This window comes from Oryctolagus cuniculus, chromosome 2, assembly GCF_051225735.1.
Source record: "Oryctolagus cuniculus isolate XC-2025 breed Fujian yellow rabbit chromosome 2, ASM5122573v1, whole genome shotgun sequence".
NCBI classification, from domain to species: domain Eukaryota; kingdom Metazoa; phylum Chordata; class Mammalia; order Lagomorpha; family Leporidae; genus Oryctolagus; species Oryctolagus cuniculus.
Window position 1 is genome coordinate 116689146 of NC_142868.1, and position 19571 is coordinate 116708716.

At 48.1% G+C, this 19571-nt stretch overlaps 1 protein-coding gene and 1 long non-coding RNA gene across 4 annotated transcripts; one reads left to right on the forward strand and one right to left on the reverse strand.

Annotated features, from left to right (window-relative positions):
• Nucleotides 1–2212: 2212 nt before the first annotated feature.
• Nucleotides 2213–17262, reverse strand: ZNF892 (zinc finger protein 892). 3 transcript variants are annotated; one of them, XM_089326081.1, is made up of 5 exons: nucleotides 16964–17262; nucleotides 16135–16308; nucleotides 13218–13320; nucleotides 12624–12701; nucleotides 2213–9108 (listed from the first exon to the last, which is right to left on the reverse strand). In XM_089326081.1, exons 3-5 carry the CDS (start codon nucleotides 13300–13302, stop codon nucleotides 7844–7846), a joined length of 1428 nt encoding a protein of 475 aa, XP_089182207.1. In that variant the 5' UTR covers nucleotides 13303–13320; nucleotides 16135–16308; nucleotides 16964–17262; the 3' UTR covers nucleotides 2213–7843. The 3 variants fall into 3 exon arrangements, with proteins under 3 accessions (XP_089182207.1, XP_089182206.1, XP_089182208.1); XM_089326080.1 differs by having other exon boundaries at nucleotides 16135–16223; nucleotides 16964–17242; XM_089326082.1 differs by lacking the exons at nucleotides 12624–12701; nucleotides 13218–13320; nucleotides 16135–16308; nucleotides 16964–17262 and adding an exon at nucleotides 9620–9754.
• LOC138848556 (uncharacterized) lies at nucleotides 17225–18271 on the forward strand. Its single transcript, XR_011386488.2, has 2 exons — nucleotides 17225–17355; nucleotides 17671–18271. It is a non-coding gene; the product is annotated as an uncharacterized LOC138848556 (long non-coding RNA).
• Nucleotides 18272–19571: the final 1300 nt, after the last annotated feature.

A 19571-nucleotide genomic window follows, 5' to 3' on the forward strand; every position in this document is an offset into this window, starting at 1 on the left:
AACAATGAAAACACAAACAACCTTATTTAAAATTCAACAAAGGACTACAATAGATATTTTTCCAAAGAAGATATGCACATGGCCAGCAACCATATGAAAAGATGCTGAATATCACTGATCATTAGGGAAATGCAAATCAAAATCACCTCAACCCAGTAGGGTGGATACTAATAAAGAAGAGAACAAATATTTGTGAGGATGTAAAGATATTGGAACCCATGTGCATTGCTGGTGGGAATGTAAAATGGGCAGCTGCTATAGAGAATACTATAGAGGTTTCTCAAAAAAATGAAAAATAGAATTATTAGGATATCTGGCAACCCTGCTTCCTGGCATATATATAAAATAATGGACAACAAGATCTCAAGGAGATATTTGCACACCTATGTTCACTGCAGCATTATCTACAATAGCCAGGAGGCAGAAGGAACCTAAATGTCCATCGACAGATGAATGGATAAAGACAATGTAGTATATAACAATGCAGTATATAAATGCAGTGAATATTATTTGGCCTTTAAAAAGGAAGGAATTGCTGACACAAGCTACAACATGAGTAACCAATGAGGACTGTGCCAGGTGAAATCAACCAGTTGCAGAAGGACAAATACTGCATGATTCCACTTTTGTGAAGTATCTAACGTAGCCAAACTCTTGGAGGGCCGGCGCCGTGGTGTACTAGGCTAAGCTTCCGCCTGCAGTGCCGGCACCCCATATAGACACTGGTCCATGTCCCAGCTGCTCCTCTTCCCATCCAGCTCTCTGTTTATGGTCTGGGAAAGCAGTAGAAGATGTCTCAAGTCCTTGGGCCCCTGCACCCACGTGGGAGACCTGGAAGAAACTCCTGGCCCCTGACTTCGGATCGGTGCAGCTCCCGCTATTGCGGCCAATTGGGGAGTGAACCAGTGGATGGAAGACCTCTCTCTCTGTCTCTCCCTCTCTCTGTATGTAACTCTGCCTCTCAAATAAATGAATAAAATCTTAAAAAAAAAAAAAGAGAATACAAACAGGTAATTATTAGGAAGGAAAGGGGGGCATTACTAGAGATAAAACAAGGACCTAACAAAACATGTTTTGAAAAATTTAATGACAAAATATAAATTTTTAGAAAGATCTAACACAAACTTTCAAGATGTGGTGGAATGAGAAGGCCATGCCAAGATGGCCGCTGGCAAGTGAGCATCAGTTACTCAGGAATGGCTTTGAATCCCACCTGGCAACGGAGCCTGCCTGACAACAGGCCTTGATTGGATAGCTTCAGAAACCACATGACAACAGAGGAAACCACATGACAACAGAGCCTGACTGATGGCAGGCCGTGATTGGATGGTTTCAGAAACTGCCTGGCAACAAGAGCCTGACTGGCAACAGGCTGTGATTGGATGGCTTTGGAAACTGCCTGGCAATGGGCTGTGATTGGTTGGGGCATAGACCACCCCTTGACCAGATTGGCTGGTCTTGGCTATATAAGCTGTTGTACTAACTGAAATAAATGAGTCTGCGGGCTGCTCGCCTCAGGCCTGCTTTCACCCGACTCCTGCGGTCTGTGTGGTGACTCTGCGCCTCTTGCCCCCACCACGCTCCTCTCAGAAGTGAATCTACTGCAACATTGTTGATAAATCAACTGCAACAAAGAAGAAGTAGAAAAATCTGAATAGTCCCTGTAACAAACACTCTACCTGGGGCCAGCACTGTGGCGTAGTGGGTAAAGCCACCGCATCCAGTGCCAGCATCCCATATGGGCATCAGTTCAAGTCCTGACTGCTCCATTTCCAATCCAGCTCTCTATTATGGCCTGGGAAAGCAGTAGAGGATGGCCCAAGTCCTTGGGCCCCTGCACCTGCATGGAAGACCCGGAGGAAGCTCTTGGATCCTGGCTTCAGATCAGTGCAGCTCTGGCCGTTGCAGCCAACTGGGGAGTGAACCAGTGGACAGAAGACCTCTCTCTCTGCCTCTCTTCCTCTTTCTGTGTAACTCACTGACTTTCAAATAAATAAATCTTTAAAAAAAACCACACACTCTACAAATAAGATTAATGCAACAAAATATTCAAAGAATATGAAGTTCTAGGGATGGGAGAAAAAAATCATGAAATTGGATAAATCCCAAGACTGCAGGGATTCGATCGATCTGATACACTGCATTAGTAGATCAAGGAAAACCATATGATCATCTCGAAAGACGCAATAGAGTTTCTATTTAAAAAGACCCATTGTATTCAGTTGATTTTTATTGGGCTATTCCATCAGAGGGTGTACATGATGGACACGTCATATATACGACTATATCAGTGATACCTAATAGTTCTATGCAGTTGACAGCTTACAAGTCACCTTTGCATCCGTTGTCTACCTAATTCTAACCTCTCTCAAGTATAAGGAAACAGATTTCAAAGGACTAAGTGATTTCTTCCAAATCCCAAATATCGTCATCCTGGATTTTGTTGGTTCTTTCTGATTTCATATGCTACGTATCAAATTAAAATGAACAGTTAGCCACATACAGATAATACATAATTAGAAAAAATCCAAAAAGCATAAATCCAATTCACTCTCACATACTCTTGGCACAAAGATACAAACAAAAAATGCTAACGCTGTGGCTTTATAGTCTTTGTCATGTCAATCTTTCCTTCTCAAGTTTGTAATCTGTAACTGAACAGTGGCATTTTCCCAACTTAACAACTGTAGCTCTGTCAAAGCTAAATGAAGCAGCCTGGTGGCTTCTACTTATCAACTTGGCAGCTTGTCTTTGGGGAACCAGTGACCGTTCCCTTTGGTACTTATTTCTAACTGGTTACAAATGATCTACCTACGCCATAACAATTTGGGTTGTTCTCAGTACAACTCAGTGTGCTTTCTCAGTGTCAAATAAAAGGTTGTTATGGGAAAAATACAGTAGCACTTTCCCTTATCCTTCTTGCTAAGTACAGCTAAAAAATCCTAGGTCTTTTACGTAAAACAAGCATACCAAGATTTCAAAAGGTAGAGAAAGAGCGGACCAGTTAGGGACCTACCAACCTGAGGAACAACGGAGCAGTTTCTTGGGTTCTCTTTTTGCCTCATCTTTCCCAGACCGGGTTCTGGAAAAACTGGCAACCCAGAAACGCCAACAGGTATAGACCCCAAACAAACAAACAAACAAAAGGCACAAGAAAAATCTAAAATATCTGTTCCTTCTAGCCAAAGGACTTTGAAGGGAGCCACCTAGCAAGACAGTAGACTTAGACAACTGCCCTCTTCAACCAAAGATCCCAAGAGGCAAAAATCTGCAGCCCCATTCCCAGGGGCTGAGTGGGGAGCCTGTATCTGCACCCTCACTGGGCTGTAATGAGGCTCCACCAGCCTCCACCCTCACCCCAAGGTGCTGTCAGAGAAGGCCAAGTTAGTGGGCAGCTTTTTAGAAGCCATCCTTGCCCTGACCTCCCCGTGGCAGAAGCAGTGGAGGCCACAGTCAGTGGGGGAGACTAGGCCTCCAGCTCTACCCAGAGACAAGACATTTCCCCTCCTAACTGGTCTGGTGTCAGAGGAGGAGAGTGAACATCAGGAGGTGCACCCCTGCCCCAGCCCATGGCACCAGTGAGAGCCATGTGGGGAGCGGTAATGACACACTCCTGACTCTCCCAGCCGGGGTGTATGAGTGAAGGCCTAGTTGAGCAGCAGTATTGAGGCTCCCTATCAGTGAGGAACCCCAGTGATGAACTGCAGTAACAAAGCAATGTCCTGTTAACTCTCCACCAGGACACTGCCACGGGAGGCCTGCCAAGACAGACTGAGACAGGATCCTGAGTCTCAGATCGTAATGCTCACAGCGCCCAGATGTCAGCACTAAGTCATTCAAGACCCAAGAGAATCTCAACTGGACTGAGAAGATAATCCACACAGAGCAACGCCGAGCTGACACAGATGTGACAGCAGCCATCATAAAAATGCCTCAAGGAATAATTGCAAATACATTTGACACAAATACAAGAACAGAAAGTCTCAACAGACATAGAACAAGGAATACAGTAGAACAAAAAAAAACCCGAAAACCTAGCAACTTAAATAAAACTCAATGATGGGCTCAGCAGCAGAAGGGAAGTGACACAGAGAAGAAACATGAAGATAGAACTAAAAATAATCTCAACAGAGAAAATGACTATGGACTGGATTAGGTACCCCTAACATTCATTGTTGAGATCCTTACTCCCATTGTTACTATATTTGGAAATAGGCTTTTAGGAGGTAATTAAGGTTAAAAGAGGTCATAAGGTGAGGTCCTAATCTAACAAGATCAGGGCTGGATAAGAAGGAACTCACGCTCTCCCTCTCCACACACGGACGGGTTCTGTGAGAAGCTCACGTGCGGACACCGTGTAACTTACGACAACCATCTACAAGCAAGGAAAAGAGCCCTCACCAGAGCTGGACCCTGCTCAAGCCCAACTTTGGAAGGCCGGCCCTTAGAACTTCCAGAAATAAGCCTCCAGTTTTAGAGGCACCTGTCGCTGGTGTTTTATTATGCAGCCTGAACACACTCAGATGTTGGTACTGTGAAGTGGCACGCTGCTGTGACAAATACCGGAAATGTGGGAGTAGCTTTGGACTGAGTAATGGGTGAGTTTTGAGGGGCATGCTAGAATATGGAAGTTAAAAAAAAAGGTCATTCTGGCTTTCAGGTGGCAATGAAGAATACCTTATTGGGACTAAAGGAAAGAGCCTTTTTTGTTACAAAGTAGAAAAAAAGTTGTCTGAACTGTATTCTAGTGTTTTGTGACAAGTGGCACTTGGGAGTGATAAATTATTTAGCAGAATGTATCTAAGCAAAGTACTGAAGGTGTGGCTCGGGTCCTCCTCACTGCTTAGAAGCTAGAGATGAATTAAATAATGCATTTTGGAGGCTGGCATTGTGGTGTAGCAGGTTAAGCCTCTGCCTGGGAAGCGAGCATCCCATATGGGCGCCAGTTGAAGTCCTGGATGCTCCACTTCTGATCCAGCTCCCAGCTAATGCCCGTGGGAAAGCAGTGAAAGATGGCCCAAGTGCTTAGATCCCTGTACCCGTGTGGGAAACCTAGAAGCAGCTCTGGGCTCCTGACTTTGGCCCAGCCCAGCTCCAGCCATTGTGGCCATTTGAGGATTGAACCAGCAGATGGCAGATCTCTCTCTCTCTCTCTCTCTCCCTCTCCCCCTTTCTGTAACTCTTTCAAATAAATAAACAAACCTTTTAAAAATGCAGTGGTAAGCATGGGATTAGACAGCTGAAACAGTGCCAGCCGGGACTCAGGGGCACAGAAAAACAGAGGCAAAATGAAGGAGGACCATCACACCTTTCAGATCCTACCAGACCAGGTGCTAGAGCTTTTGGCTGTGAGTACAATTCTTCAAGAACATGGAAGAATGTCCCTAAAGGCAACTCAGAGATCAGCAGGGTTACCTCTTGTTTCAAGAAATGGAGTCATCGCCTTGGCTCTAAGAGGCCAGATGACCCCCCAGGCCTTACAGGGGAAGACGGGAATGCTACTCCAGTGGGTCCAGAAGGCGGAGCACAGACCAGAGAGGGTCACTCTGAAGTCTTAAGGTCTCCTGGAATCTGCCAGATCTGGTGCTTCCTAGGAACCTATCACCCTTTCTCCTTCCTATTTTTCCCTCTTCAGAACAGGAATGTTTACCCCATGCCTGTAAAACAACTGTATTTTGGAAGGAAGGAAGTTGTCAAATTTCACAGGTTTCCACCTGGAGATGAACCTTGCCTCAGGATGAACCGTATTCTCATCCATATGATCTAGATGGTTCTTAGGTGAAATTGTAAACTTTAGACTTCAAAATTGGTGTGTGGGGATGAGGTTAAGACTTCGGCGACTATTGGGGTACAAGTAATGAGTTTTGCATGAAAGCATGCCAATCTGGGGGCAGGGAGAGGGGCTGGGGTGGAATGTTACAGACTGAGCTACTGTCTTCCTGAATTTCAGGTGGGTGACTCCATTTGGAAACAGGGTTTTTAGGAGGTGCTTAAGGTTCAATGAGGCCAATAGGACTGGCGGCCTTACAAGAGGCAGACAGCCTCTCACCTTGTGCACGCACTGGGAAAAGCCCACCTGAGGACACAGTGTGAAGGCAGAAATCTGCAAGCCAGGAAGAAACTCCTAGCCAGAAACTGAGCCCTTGGACTTCCCAGCCTCCAGAGGCGTGAGAAGTAACAATTCTCTGAGCCAACCAACCTCCGGTTATCTGTTAGAGCAGATCAAGCAGACTAAGACAACACAGACTGAAAAAAGTTAACAGAGGGGCTGGCGCTGCCGTATAGTGGGCTTAGACTCTGTCTGTGGCACCAGCATCATCCCATACGGCCGCCAGTTCAAGTCCTGGCTGCTCCACTTTTGATCCAGCTCCCTGCTAATGTGCCTGGGAAAGCAGCAGAAGATGGCCAAGTCCTTGGGCCCCTGCACCCACATGGGAGACCCAGTAGCTCCTGGCTCCTGGCTTCTGATTGCCCCAGTTCTGGCCATTGCAGTCATTTGGAGAGTGAACTGACTGATGGAAGACCCTTCTCTCTGTCTGTAGCTCTACCTTGCAAATAAATAAATAAAATCTTTCAAAAAAAAAGTTAACAGAGCCACAGGAACTTTTGTGATTATAACCAAAGACCTAGCATTTCTGTTATCAAAGTCTCAGAATGAGGGAAGAAGGGGTGGGGTAGGATAAAAATGTGTTTGCAGGCATGACAGTTGAAAATTCCCCAAATTTGGCAAAAGACAAAAATCTATAGATGGAAGAAACTCAGCAATCTTCAAATAAACCAAAAGAAATCAACACAAAGACACGTCACAGTGAGACTACTAAAAATTAAAAAATATTGCATGAAAAAATTCTCTAGTAATAACCTTCAAAATTTCAACGAAAAAGAGATGATGTTAGCTGCCTCTCCCCAAGAGTAAAATGGTAGAAGGCAAGTATTTAAAAATCTTTTCAAGTTTTTTACAATCTAATACATAATGTCAGTGCAAGTCTACAGCTCAATTTTACTATGGAATGAAAAAAAAAAAACAAACCCTAAGGTACAAACTACACAAAACTGAGGTAAACCTTTATAAATAAGCACATTTCCAGGTAACATTAATAGCTTAAAACAGACTGAACTCATCAAAGGTCTCTCGTGTCCTCTCCCTCTTCTAAGCTATAGCTCTTGATCTTCAAAATTAATGCGACTCTGGGTAGGCGGTGTCTAATAAGCTAGGTTGGAAAGACACACGGTTCCAGGCAGCCCTGCGGGCCGACGTTCGTCAGCTTCAGGGGAAGCCGCCCTCATGGGAACCTGGCAGCTGCCCCACTGGCAAGTCTGCACCTTCTGTGAATGTTCAGTCGAGTAGCTGTCACAGTCAACCGACCCTTTTTTCTATCCGTCCCATCTACCTCTTACGCACTCGTGTACTTACAACTAAAGGACAACTTGCCTTCCTCGACCAAGTCCAACCCTGGACAGCTCACTGTGAACTCCTAATTCCTTATTTCTTCCCTTGCCATTTCCCTAAAAGGCCCACTCTTCTCTTTAAAACTTTAACCCCTTAGCATTGTGTTATCCAGCCCAGCCAAGACATGTCAGCTTCCACCATGGCAAACTCTTACTTCACTCTCGAGGATCTGCTAGCTTACATACACATTAGGGTACAAGAATCTCCCCGGGGAAATCACTGTCCTACATTAGTACATTTTTAAAAATGCAGCCCTCCCCCCTTTCACAGCCTAAGTACATTATGCTCCACGTCAACAACGACTTCCCAGCACTTCTTTTGTATCGAAGCCTTCAATTTCTCTGTAGCCTCCTCAATATGGTACTCAGTAAACACACTCTGAGTGCACCGTGTTTATCCAGTATGAATTCTCTTTTGTTGGCCGAAGGCTGAATGCTCACTACAGACTTGTCCGTACTGCTTGGCTTTCCCTCCAGGGTGAGTTTTCTGATGTTGAGAAAGGGATGAACTCTGGCTGAAGGCTTTCCCGCACTCCTTACACTTGTACGGTCGTTCTCCAGTGTGAGTTTTCTGGTGTTTCGTAAGAGATGAGCTCTGGCTGAAGGCTTTTCCACAGTCCTTACACTTGTAAGGCTTCTCTCCAGTGTGTGTCCTCTGATGACGAATCAGGGCTGAGCGGTCACTAAAGGCTTTGGCACAATCGCTGCACTTGTAGGGCTTCTCCCCAGTGTGAGTCCTCTGGTGCTGAGTCAGGGCGGAGCAGTAGCCAAAGGCCTTCCCACACTCGAGGCACTCGTACGGCCTCTCTCCAGTATGCGTTCTCTGGTGCTGAATGAGGCCTGAGCGGTCACTAAAGGCTTTGCCGCATTCATTGCACTTGTAAGGTTTCTCTCCAGTGTGGATGACCTGATGCTGGGTGAGGAATGTGCTCTGGCTGAACGCCTTCCCACACTCGCGGCACTCATAAGGTTTCTCTCCAGTGTGAATTCGCTGGTGTTGAGTAAGGTATGAGCTCTGGTTAAAGGCCTTCCCACACTCGTTGCACTCATAGGGTTTCTCTCCAGTGTGGATTATGTGATGGCGAATAAGGGCCGAGCGGTGACTGAAGGCCTTCCCACAGTCATGACATTCGTAGGGTTTCTCCCCAGTATGAATTCTCTGGTGCAGGGTAAGGTGTATGCTCTGGCTAAAGGCTTTGCCACATTCCTTGCATTCGTAGGGTTTCTCTCCCGTGTGTATTCTCTGATGCAAGACAAAAGCTGAGTAGTAGCTGAAGGCCTTTTCACACTCATTACACTTCCAAGGTTTCTTTCCCGCGTACGTCTGCTCATGCCTGCTTACGTCTGAATTCTGTTTCAATTTCCGTTTAAAAGAATCACAATCCCGTAGCCTCTCTCCTTGTTGCTGACCCAGTAATGACCTCCGACTACAATTCCTTTTACAGTCATCGCGTTGGTGACTTCTCTCCCCAGGTTGCTTCTGAGTGACAACTTCCTGCATCAAATGTTTCTCGCGGTTTTGCTGCTGACCCTCTAGAGGAGCCTCCCCTCCCCTGGGACTTCCCTCTGGAAGTCTTTCCAGCAGCACCCCAGGGGCTGACTCCTCCTTGGCAAGGTCCTCCAGATTTAGCATCTTGCTTTCTGGTGTTCTCGCCCAGGCTGAAAGAAGCAAATATACAGGTATCATTTCTCACGTGCGGAGAAAAACAACTGCTGTCGTGGGAAAATAATGAAACAAAAAAATGTTCCCGGGAGACACATGACCTTGACAGCTCTGGCAAATAGCTGTGCAATCTTGTAACACTCCCCCATGCAACACGGTGGCAAACGAGAGAGAGGACAGCAGAGCACGACTAAGCAGAGGTGGCGCCAGCGTCGTGGTGCAGCCAGTTAGGCCACTGCTTGGGACGCCGGCACCCCCCATCAGAGTACCTTGCTCTGCTTCCAGTTCAGCTCCCTGCTAATGCATCTCAGTGAGCAGCAGCAGATGCCCTACCTATGTGGGAGACCTGGATGGAGTTCCCAGCTCCTGGATTCCACCAGGTCCAGCCATGGCCACTGTGGCCATTTGGAGAGTGACCCAGCGAATGGAAGACTCTCTCTCTCACTTTTACTTTCTCTGTCACCATGCCTTTCAAATTAAACAAAAGGGGCCGGCGTCGTGGCTCACTTGGTTAATCCTCCGCCTACGGCACCGGCACCCATATGGGCACCGGGTTCTAGTCTTGGTTGCTCCTCTTCCAGTCCAGCTCTCTGCTGTGGCCCAGGAGGGCAGTGGAGGATGGCCTAGGTGCTTGGGCCTCTGCACCTGCGTGGGAGACAAGGAAGAAGCACCTGGCTCCTGGCTTCGGATAGGTGTAGCTCCTGCCGTGGCGACCATTTGGGGGGTGAACCAATGGAGGGAAGACCTTTCTCTCTCTCTCACACTGTCTATAACTCTACCTGTCAAATAAATTAAAAAAAAAATTAAACAAAAAAGATCTTAACAAAAAACCTAGAAGAGGTGATGTGGGAAATTGGCAGACAAAAACAGAATCTGGAGGGTAGAGGGCTAGCATCAGAAAAAGAGGGTTTCCCAAGAGTTACCCACTGCCCCATGCCCCCGGAGCGTAATCACTCTGCCACCAATCTTTTCCCATTCCAGTATGTCCTAAGCACGGCTTTAAAAAATGAATCTTTCAAAAACTATCCCTTTTACACACAAAAAAAATCTCTGATTCCACTGTCTCAAGATGAGACACAAATTCTAGAAGTTAGCATTCAATGTGGTAAAGATTTACAAATTCAAATTATTACAAAGCATGCAAATTAGGAAATACTCATTCACCTGATTCTTTACTATCACCCCACACCTAGCTAATTAGCAGGAATAAAATTGAACTAAGTTGAAAAAAAAAGTGAAGAAAATGAAGAAGAGCAGTTTGGGCCAGCACCCCGGCTCACTTGGTTAATCCTCCACCTGCCGCACTGGCATCCCATATGGGCGCTGGGTTCTAGTCCTGGCTGCTCCTATTCCAGTCCAGCTCTCTGTTGTGGCTGGGAAGGCAGTGGAGGATGGCCCAGGTGCTTGGGCCCTGCACCCACATGGGAGACTGGGAGGAAGCACCTGGCTCCTGGCTTTGGATTGGCGCAGCTCCGGCCATTGCGGCCACTTGGAGAGTGAACCAACGGAAGGAAGACCTTTCTGTCTGTCTCTCCCTCTCACTGTCTAGCCTCTACCTGTTTAAAAAAAAAAAAAAAAAGAGCAGTTTGCTGGGAGTGGAAGGTAAATGTCCATGTGCTCAGACCACCCACCCGTCAGGACACCTGTCCCAAGGTCCCGGATGCCCAGTGAGAGCTCGGGGTAGACCTCATTGCTAAAACTGCTTAAATACTTCCGGGCGTAGATGATCTTCAACATCCGCTCCAACCACGTCTCTACACAAGATGATGCAACAGAAATCAGTGTTCTCATGTCACACTCAGGGAAGCGCCCGAGTTCTCAAAAGAGAAATAGGTTAAAAGCAAATGGACCTCCAGCAAGAAGAATTAAAGCCCAGGATACTAATGGAGAGCACACAGTCGGTAGAGGACAGGAAGGGGCTTGTCTGTCTGGTGCTAAAGGTTCAAGCTGGAGAACAGAGAAGGCAAAAAGGTTAGGCAGGTGGATAAAAAAGGCCTTGAATGTGGGCAGAAGACTGGAAGCACTGGCAGAGTAAGGAGCTCGCTGGGGAATCTCGTAGTGTTACTCTGCCTCAGTTACTCACCAATACGGTTAGAAAAGGTACAATTAGGCGGTAATCTAGTTTAAGTGACAAGGTGACAAGGTCAAATTCACTTCTTTCACAACATTACCAGGACCTAAAGAGATAGCTGTTGTCTACAGCCAGATAAAATTCTTTAAAAAAAAAAAAAGATTTATTTTATTTATTTGAAAGGCAGAGTTAGAGAGGCAGAAGCAGAGAGAGAGAGAGAGGTCTTCCATCCATTGGTTCACTCCCCAGATGGCCAGAGCTGCACCAATCAAAAGTCAGGAGCCAGGAGCTTCTTCCAGGTCTCCCATGCGGGAGCAGAGGCCCAAGGACTTGGGTCATCCTCAGCTGTTTTCCCAGGCCAAAGCAGAGAGCTGGATTGGAAGTGGAGCAGCTGGGACTTGAACCGGCGCCCATATGGGATGCTGGCACTGCAGGCGGTGGCCTTACCCACTACGCCACCACGCCGGCCCCCAGATACTATTCTAAACATTTCTCTTGGATTTGTTAATTTCATCTGTGAGTGAAGTGCTATCATGATCTCCATTTTACAGTTGGGGATTGGAGTCACAGAGATGATAAGTCACTTGTTAAAGGTCACAGAGCTAGTAAGTAGCTAAGACACAGAGAGACTGATCCCAAAATTCGTCTCTTTCTCTCTCTCTCTCTTTTTTTTTTTTTTTAACAAGATTTGTTTGTTTATTTGAAAGACAGAGTTACATGGAGAGAGGGACAGACAGATAGATCTTCTGTCTGCTGGTTCACTCTCCAGATGGTTTCAGTGGCCAGCACTGTGCCAGGCCAAAGCCAGGAGCCAGGAGCTTCTTCCAGGTCTCCCACATGGGTGCCAGGGGCCCAAGCACTTGGACTATGTTCCACTGCTTTTCCCAGGCCATGAGCAGGGAGCTGGATTGGAAGTGGAGCAGCTAGGACTTGAACTGGTGCCCATAGGGGATGCTGGCATTGCAGGCAGCCCCTGTGGCCACTATGCCAAATGCCGGCCCCCTAAAATCTGTGCTTTTCACCTCATAGGCTATGCTGCCGCTGCTTAGAGACTAAGGCAAAAATCAACTTAAAAAGTTAAAATAATAAAATACACAAAATTACTAAAATATAATAATTTTGTAATGTAAAAAATTGCCTTATCCTGCAAATGCGGGAAAGTCTAGTTTAAAGCTTTGCTTGCAAGCAAGTTACACAACAAACATTAAAATATTGGTTTCACTTCATCTTATTCTGGAAAAAGAATTGGTTTGAAAATGTGAAAAGTATTTACCCTGTAACAACACGAGACTCTGACTATACACAGACCATCCTCCACAGAGCTGGGGTGGCCAGGTCAGGTCAGAACTTCAGCCTCCTCCTGGGCCTACTGGAACCTGCAAGAGGCCCCTTCACCACATTCTCTGGGCTGTGTTCTCGCTGCTTCCGGCAATCACTCACCTGAACCGGCTCCTTTCGCCCCCAGCTCCTCCCCACGCTCCAGCTGAGAGATTACATCAGGCGTGGAAATTGGAAGCCCTGTCCACGGAAGGGAAAAAGAGTCTGGTAAAGAGCTCAGTGTTAGCTCCTGGGTCTTGAGGGATAAGTGTGCGTGTGTGCCTGTGTGCGCGTGTGTGCGTGCATGTGTGTGTGCGTGTGTGTGAGCGCATGTGTGTGTGGGCGGGTATCAGTTCTGCTTCCTTTCTCAACTGCTCTGAAGGGAGGAAGATCGATATGGGGTTTTGAGTTCAGAAGAATTAAGTTGCATGCTTTTACCTTTCCCTACCAAAAGAAGCAGCACTCACTCTTCACCTGTTGTTTCCTTGGTGAGGGAGTAGAGAAGAATGCTACAGGCCCGTAAGATAAAGGTGCTCACTTTTAATGCCAGGAGTATCAAACTCCATCTGAGGAGGGAGCAGCAGAAATTACCTGTCTAGGGCTTAACAGGAATGAAGCGTCTTTGAATCCAAGGACCCCACAGCTCCGAGGCACTGGCAAAGCGAAGGTACCACACTGGGACACTCCCAGCAAGTGGGGGGGGGGGGTCGTCCTTACCCAGCAAGACCAGATTCCGGTGCTTCTCTGGCTCATCGCCCTGAGGCTGATCCAGCTGCCCCCACTGGGTCAGAGTCTCCGCCATGCCCCTGACCAGTGCATCCTGAAAGCCAAACACAACAGTGCTCACCACTGGGCCTCCTCCCAGAGGCTTCTGGCAAGGACTAAAACTGTCCCAGAGGAGGACTGGAAGGAGAGGCGCAGGACAAACAACCTCAGACCTCCCTTCTCACACTAAGAGGCTCTTACGTATTTTATAGTCCAGTCTGCCCCTGCATCAGAACTGCATGATGCCACGGGTAGGAAGGAAAGAACTTGCAACGGAAAACCTGAAGCTGTGAGTTCTCAGTTTATGTATTAATAGATCAAGTTATAGAACTATAGAATTCCTTACTAATTATATAGGAGAAAATACAATGATAAGAATAATATTTTCTGGGCTGGCACTGTGGCGTAGCAGGTAAAGCCACTGCCTGCAGTGCTGGCATCCCATATGGGTGCCAACGTAAGTCCCAGCTGCTCTTCTTCCAATCCAGCTCTCTGCTGTGGCCTAGGAAAGCAGTAGAAGATGACCCAAGTCCTTGGGCCCCTGCACCTGCATGGGAGACCCAGAAGAAGAAGCTCCTGGCTCCTGGCTTCAGATTGGTGCAGCTCCAGCCGTAGTGGCCAATTGGGGAGTGAAGCAGAGGATGGAAGACCCCCCCACACCTCTCTGCCTCTGCTTCTCTGTAACTCTGCCTTTCAAAATAAATAAATCTTTAAAAAAATTAAGATGTTTGCTATACATGTCACAGAATATGCATTTATTCAGCTTCAAATCCTTATGCAAGCTGCTCAAGTGTCCTGTCGCTTCTCACAACAGCCCTGTGCGGCCCGCTTCTACTCCACCTCACAGTCCCTCCCTTCTCACTCTCTGCCCAGGCAGCACCCGCTGGAAACGTGTGCCTGCTTCCCTTCTGCTCCTGTCGCCTGCACATTTCCTGCTCCTGAGTGGCTCCCTCCCGCGGGGTACTTTCACTTACTTCCGTCCCACACACCTCCCAGCTCAGGTTCCACCTCGGGACACACTTTTCCCAACTCTGGTGGCAGCACAGCGCCCTGTGCTTTCTTTGCTCTTTGGTTACACACACTGAGGGGCTTGGTGATCAATGTCTTTCTGTTCCCGTGACCACACAAAGCCCACGAGAGCCAAGGCCAGGTCTGCTTTCGCTCAGTGAGTACCGCACGCAGAGCAGGAACTCCGTAAACATCCATCTTTTAGGGGAATGAATGAAGGAAGCAATGAATGACAATTAGGAGAAACAAGTCTAAAAGGCCTGTTCCAGAAAAAGTGCATGGGAACAGAAATGTATCAAACAGTGAAAACACGGCAGGAGTGGTAATTCTAGCCTAATGGTGATCTAGAACGGGGCACAAAGCTTTGTTTACTGAGAGGTGGGTGGAGGGAGCAAGATATACAATGCTCCTCCAACTGTGTTTACTGCTGATAAGAAAGATGCTTTATTTTCTAATTTTATAAAACATTTCAATGCAAATGCAATCTAATTGAGACACAATAAAACAGAACAGACCCTGGGTTGCAAGCAAATCAGCGTGACCCCTCCTTGAGCTACCCTTCTGCTGTAGCTCTCCAATCATATCTATGAATACAAGGGCTCATTCTGTTCATACTCATCATTTTAATGTATATGATACAGCCCTCCAAAAACAAAGGGTAAAACAATGCATATAATGAAATACAGTTTAAAAACTATCTATATGAAAATTCCCAGCCCCAAATAAACTTTATTCTAACACTCGATGTATGAAATTGCTATATTTTTTATTTAAGTTTATGGTCCCTTAAGTATATATGCCTTACATAGGATTAATACAATATAAACATATGCAGTTGTCTTTCTTTACAAACAATGATAATGCTAATACATTAACTGGCAGTTCCTTTCAGATTATACTTTCCTAAGGGAACCTCTGCCATTGGACTCACTCAGGGCTGGGGCTAGAAGGCACAGACACACCAACCAGGCCCTGTCCAACAGATGCCGGCGACTTTCTCATTTCTCTTCCCTTCTCTCTGAAACAGATCACATTTAGTCCTGGAGCTTTTTTCCCTTGTACAGGAGTCATTAGTACCTGTATGCTGAGAGACCTGGTCTGATGTAGGCCAGAGGGTCTGCTGCTGCTCTCCCAGGGTCCTAGTCAGGGCCCCCAGAAACAGCTTTTCCAAACCATCTCTCTTGTCAGTTACGACAAACTGCATCTGTGTGTGCAGCCTCTGAAAACCTCCACGGGGCCTAACAGCCTTTGGAAGAAGTCTCTGCAGATTTTCCTGCATTCTGGCTACAACAGCTTGCCCCACAGTGACTGCACACACCTTGAAGCTCTCCAACGCTTTTAGCACTTGGAGACTTTCCCCCGAAAGCTATCCTCCCCTGGAATACTGCTGTACTCTGCTCTCTACTCCATTTCTCTTGGTTTTCACAGCGCAGTTTTTATCCTAAACCTTTCTCTTATACTCTAGATGACGACAACTCTCTTGAAGGGTCTTCTATGATTTGTCTATACCAGTCGTTTTTGCATTAAAAAATATTCCTTTGTGCTGTCCAACTATTTTATTTATCTATATCTTGTCTTAGTAAATGCCATTATTCAAGGGCAAGTGCTTTTATGATGTTACATCTCAGCACAAACCCAGTTACGGTAAGTGTGCAGCAAACACTCACTGGGTTAAAGGAAGCATCGCTGGGCAAGGAGCGTTTCCTGTGAGGTCTGTGTCAGTGTATCAGGATGAACCCAGCCCTCTAGGAGTCAGCACTTGGCAACTCCGTAACAAAGGAAGAAAATACAACTACGTCTAAGAACGGAAGAAAAGAAAAAAACAAAGAAGAAGAAGAAGAAGAAAACCATCTAAACTTACCTGGGAACCAGGGGGCAGCACTACAGGGGGTATGCCATTTTCCTTGGGATTTCCAGCCCCAGAAAGGTTTGAGTGCCCAGAAGGTGATCCTAGAAGTGGAGACAGGAGCCATGCCGGATTACTCTGGCCTTGCAGTAGACTCGGACAACTGGCCACTCACCAGCTACTTGGCATCTACAGGGGGGGGGTCAACACAGGGAACCAGAGGACAGTCTCAAAACATCTTCACATCAGGCCAGTTCCTGTGCTTCTGCACCCTTTAACCGCTAGCACTGATCTAGGAGAATCTGTATCTATAACTCGGACAAGTATTGCTAAGTCTTATCTGCTGAGTAGCGAAAGGCAAACTCATCGTTCCTGTCTATCAACCGTGTGCCATCTCTGTAGCATTCCAGGCTCAGGGGAGGAAGACTAAACCAGTTACATTATTTTTGCATACCGGCTTTTCAGATGCAATACTGGCTGTCTCTGAAAAATGAGTCTGTGGGAAAACCACCACCAAAACCCACACAGAAACACCAGGATTCTCCACAAATCCTACGACTTCTCCAATCCTACCTTTCCCTATCTGCCCAATAGGTGAGATCGTCTCCCAGAACTGCCTTATGGGGCTCCTGTGAGGACAAAAGCCCGACTGTCTGACCTGTTGATCCCGGGAGTGGGGGCGAGAGGGACTCCATCACCCCGCGAGCAGGTGGGCATGGAGGTAGCCGGCTCCCTCAAAGCCGCAAAGGACTCTGCGCGCCCCAGCCAGAGGGCAGCCTTTCTCCTCTGCTCCCTCTGCTCACTCCCTAGCGGGCACCGCGCCCGCGTCACTCCCAAGTCTCACCTCTGCCCCGGGGCTCCATGGCGCCTCCCTCCTCCGGCCGGACCCGAGACGACAGCCGCGGGGGCCCACCCAGAAACCCGGGAACGCGCGCGCGCCCCTCGCCGGGCGGCCCAACGCCCTGCCACTGGGGGACACCCCCACCCCCGCCTTCTGTCCGTGCACTCAGATTTGGAAGGACCGGCCCTCCGCCCTCCTCCACCTCTGGCCGGACACAGAAGTAGGGGACTGCCAACAATGGCATCTAAGAGGCACCCAGGCCCAGCGGCTCCGGCAGACCTCGAGAATAAACTACAACTCCCAGAATCCTCCGCAGGGCGCGCCTCACGCCCCTTCCCAGAGGACCCTGCGGCGCGCCCGCTTTTCGGGCTGCTTTTCTCCTTGTCACCTGTCAGGTGGGTGGGTTCGGTTCCAGGCAAGTGCGTGCGCGTGGGTCTCAAAGAGTCTCCGCTTCCCTAGATGCCGACGCCGAGCGCGGGCCGCGCCAGACCCCGCTTCGCATGGAGCATCATGCTTCCCGCAACGGTAGCAGCCCAGGACGGCGCCGCGACCACGCGGGATGCCTTTCTGATCGCTGTGCTCCCCCGGGGGGCAAGCGCCCGCGGCTCGAGGGCTGCTTCTCCCACCTGCGTCGTCTTCTGCTGCCGCCCCTCCCTTTGTGGCCCAGGTTACCCCAGTTTACCGCAAGTAAGCAGGGATGTTTGTTGCAGGCTACACCTCGAAATAAGGAAGAGTGAGATTTCGGTCGCGAAGATCACCTCAACCCAGGAAGAGCCAGACCCTAAGAACCAGTCACCAGCTCTGCCGCCCTCAAGGAGACTGGGGCCGGAAATCCTTGCAGACTGCCCTCGAGGTCGGTGGTCCACGGCCTGGTGCAAGTTCGTGCTGATCATCCCGCGATAAAGCAGCCAATTTTCCATCCAGTTCACAGTCCCACGAGAGAAACCCTGATTAGTTTAACCATGTCTGGGATCGAACCACAAAGTCCGATGGCCTCTTCTCCAGTAGAATATCCAACTCCAAGGAAAGATTCCACGTCTCGGCATTGTTGCCTCTTGCCAGGGCACTGAGTCGAAGTGGTTATTACCGGAAAGAGAAAAGCTTTTCTTTTGTCCCCTCCTCCCTGCTGGCTGGGACACAGATAGTAAGTCATCGCGGAAAGCTGAAATCCGGGGGAATGGCCAGCCAACGAGGTAGAAGGAACTCAGCTCCTGACAATTTATTGGAACGGGGCCTGGGCTTTAACAGAGCGTAGTTGGGGCTCCCGTCGGCAGTGCATATATTAAAATTGGGACATAGCATGGTTGTAAACTCTGATTTTGTGTAAGTCACTATTGCTCGGGTTTTCACTTGTCAGGGAGCCACACTCATCTCCTAAGCTGTAGATTGGCCACGGTTGGGAGGAGAGGGAGCGTGTGAGAGAGGCACTTTGCTGCCAGCTCAGCCAGCCAGTCTCCCACCCTGTCAGTCAGCAGGATACGGGGTGGGCAGCTTTCGGTAGAAGATGGTGTGTATGGAGGGTGCCACTGGCTGATGTGTATGAGACCCCAGGAAATGCCTTTCTTGTTAATCGTCCCCATCACAAACATCGCCCTTAGTTACCAAACCACCAGCTCTCAGTGTTCATGTCCCGTCACTTCTGGAGAGCAGTCAGTGTAACTTGACTGTGCTCTGGGAAGCAGCCCAGGCTTGCCTCCTTGACTGGCCACTCCTTGCCCCCCTTAGTCTCTTCACCAGTCTCTAAACTAGTTGCATAGCATTGAAACTATATGGTGGGAGCCAGCACTGTAGTACAGCAGGTTAACACCCTGGCCTGAAGCGCCAGCATCCCATAGAGGCGCCTGTTCGATTCCTGGCTGCTCCACTTCTGATCCAGCTCTCTGCTATGGCCTGGGAAAGCAGTGGAAGATGGCCCAAGTCCTTGGGCCCCTGTACCCACATAAGAGACCCGGAGGAAGCTCCTGGCTTCGGATTGTCACAGCTCTGACCGTTGTGGCCAAATGGGGAGTGGACCATTGGATGGAAGACTCACTCTCTCTCTCTCTCTCTCTCTGCGTAACTCTTTCAAATAAATAAATAAATCTTCAAAAAAAAAAAAAAAAAAAAAAAAAGAACAACTGTGTGGTGAGCAGCGTTACCTGGAAGACGTGCTGAAACGCAGTCCTGGACCGCACTCCCGTTCAGGCCATCTGAGGTGGGCCTGAGAACTTTGATTTCCAGCAAGTTTCCTGGATGCACAAGTTGCTCATCTGGGCATCAACTAAATGTCAGAATGCCCCTGAGTTCAAACCTGGGGCCTGCCTTCTTTCCCATCATTACTGCTTAGGTGATCTTTTTAAGTTTATTTTTAATTTTTTAAAGATGTATTTATTTGAAAGTCAAAGATACAGGACAGAGATCTTCCATCCAGCCAGGGGCTTCATCTGGGTCTCCCAAGCACTTAGGCCATCTTCTGTTGCTTTCCCAGGCCCTTAGCAGGGAGCTGGATTGGAAATAGAACAGTGGGACTCATGTGGGATGCAGCGACTTCACCTGCTACACCACAACACCAACCTCTCTTGCTCAGTTTCCATGCTCTAAATATCATGCAGTTCCGGTCAGCTCCTGATGT

What these genes read in the sequence shown, in the direction of transcription:
- ZNF892 (XM_089326080.1), bottom strand. Translation starts at nt 17,204, where the DNA reads ATGCCATTGTTGGCAGTCCCCTACTTCTGTGTCCGGCCAGAGGTGGAG. An exon ending in CATGGAGCCCCGGGGCAGAG is followed by an intron (nt 16,224 to 16,963) that starts GTGAGACTTGGG and finishes CTCCACTTCTAG; the next exon opens with GATCACCTTCTGGGCACTCA. An exon ending in CCGGAATCTGGTCTTGCTGG is followed by an intron (nt 12,702 to 13,217) that starts GTAAGGACGACC and finishes TTCCGTGGACAG; the next exon opens with GGCTTCCAATTTCCACGCCT.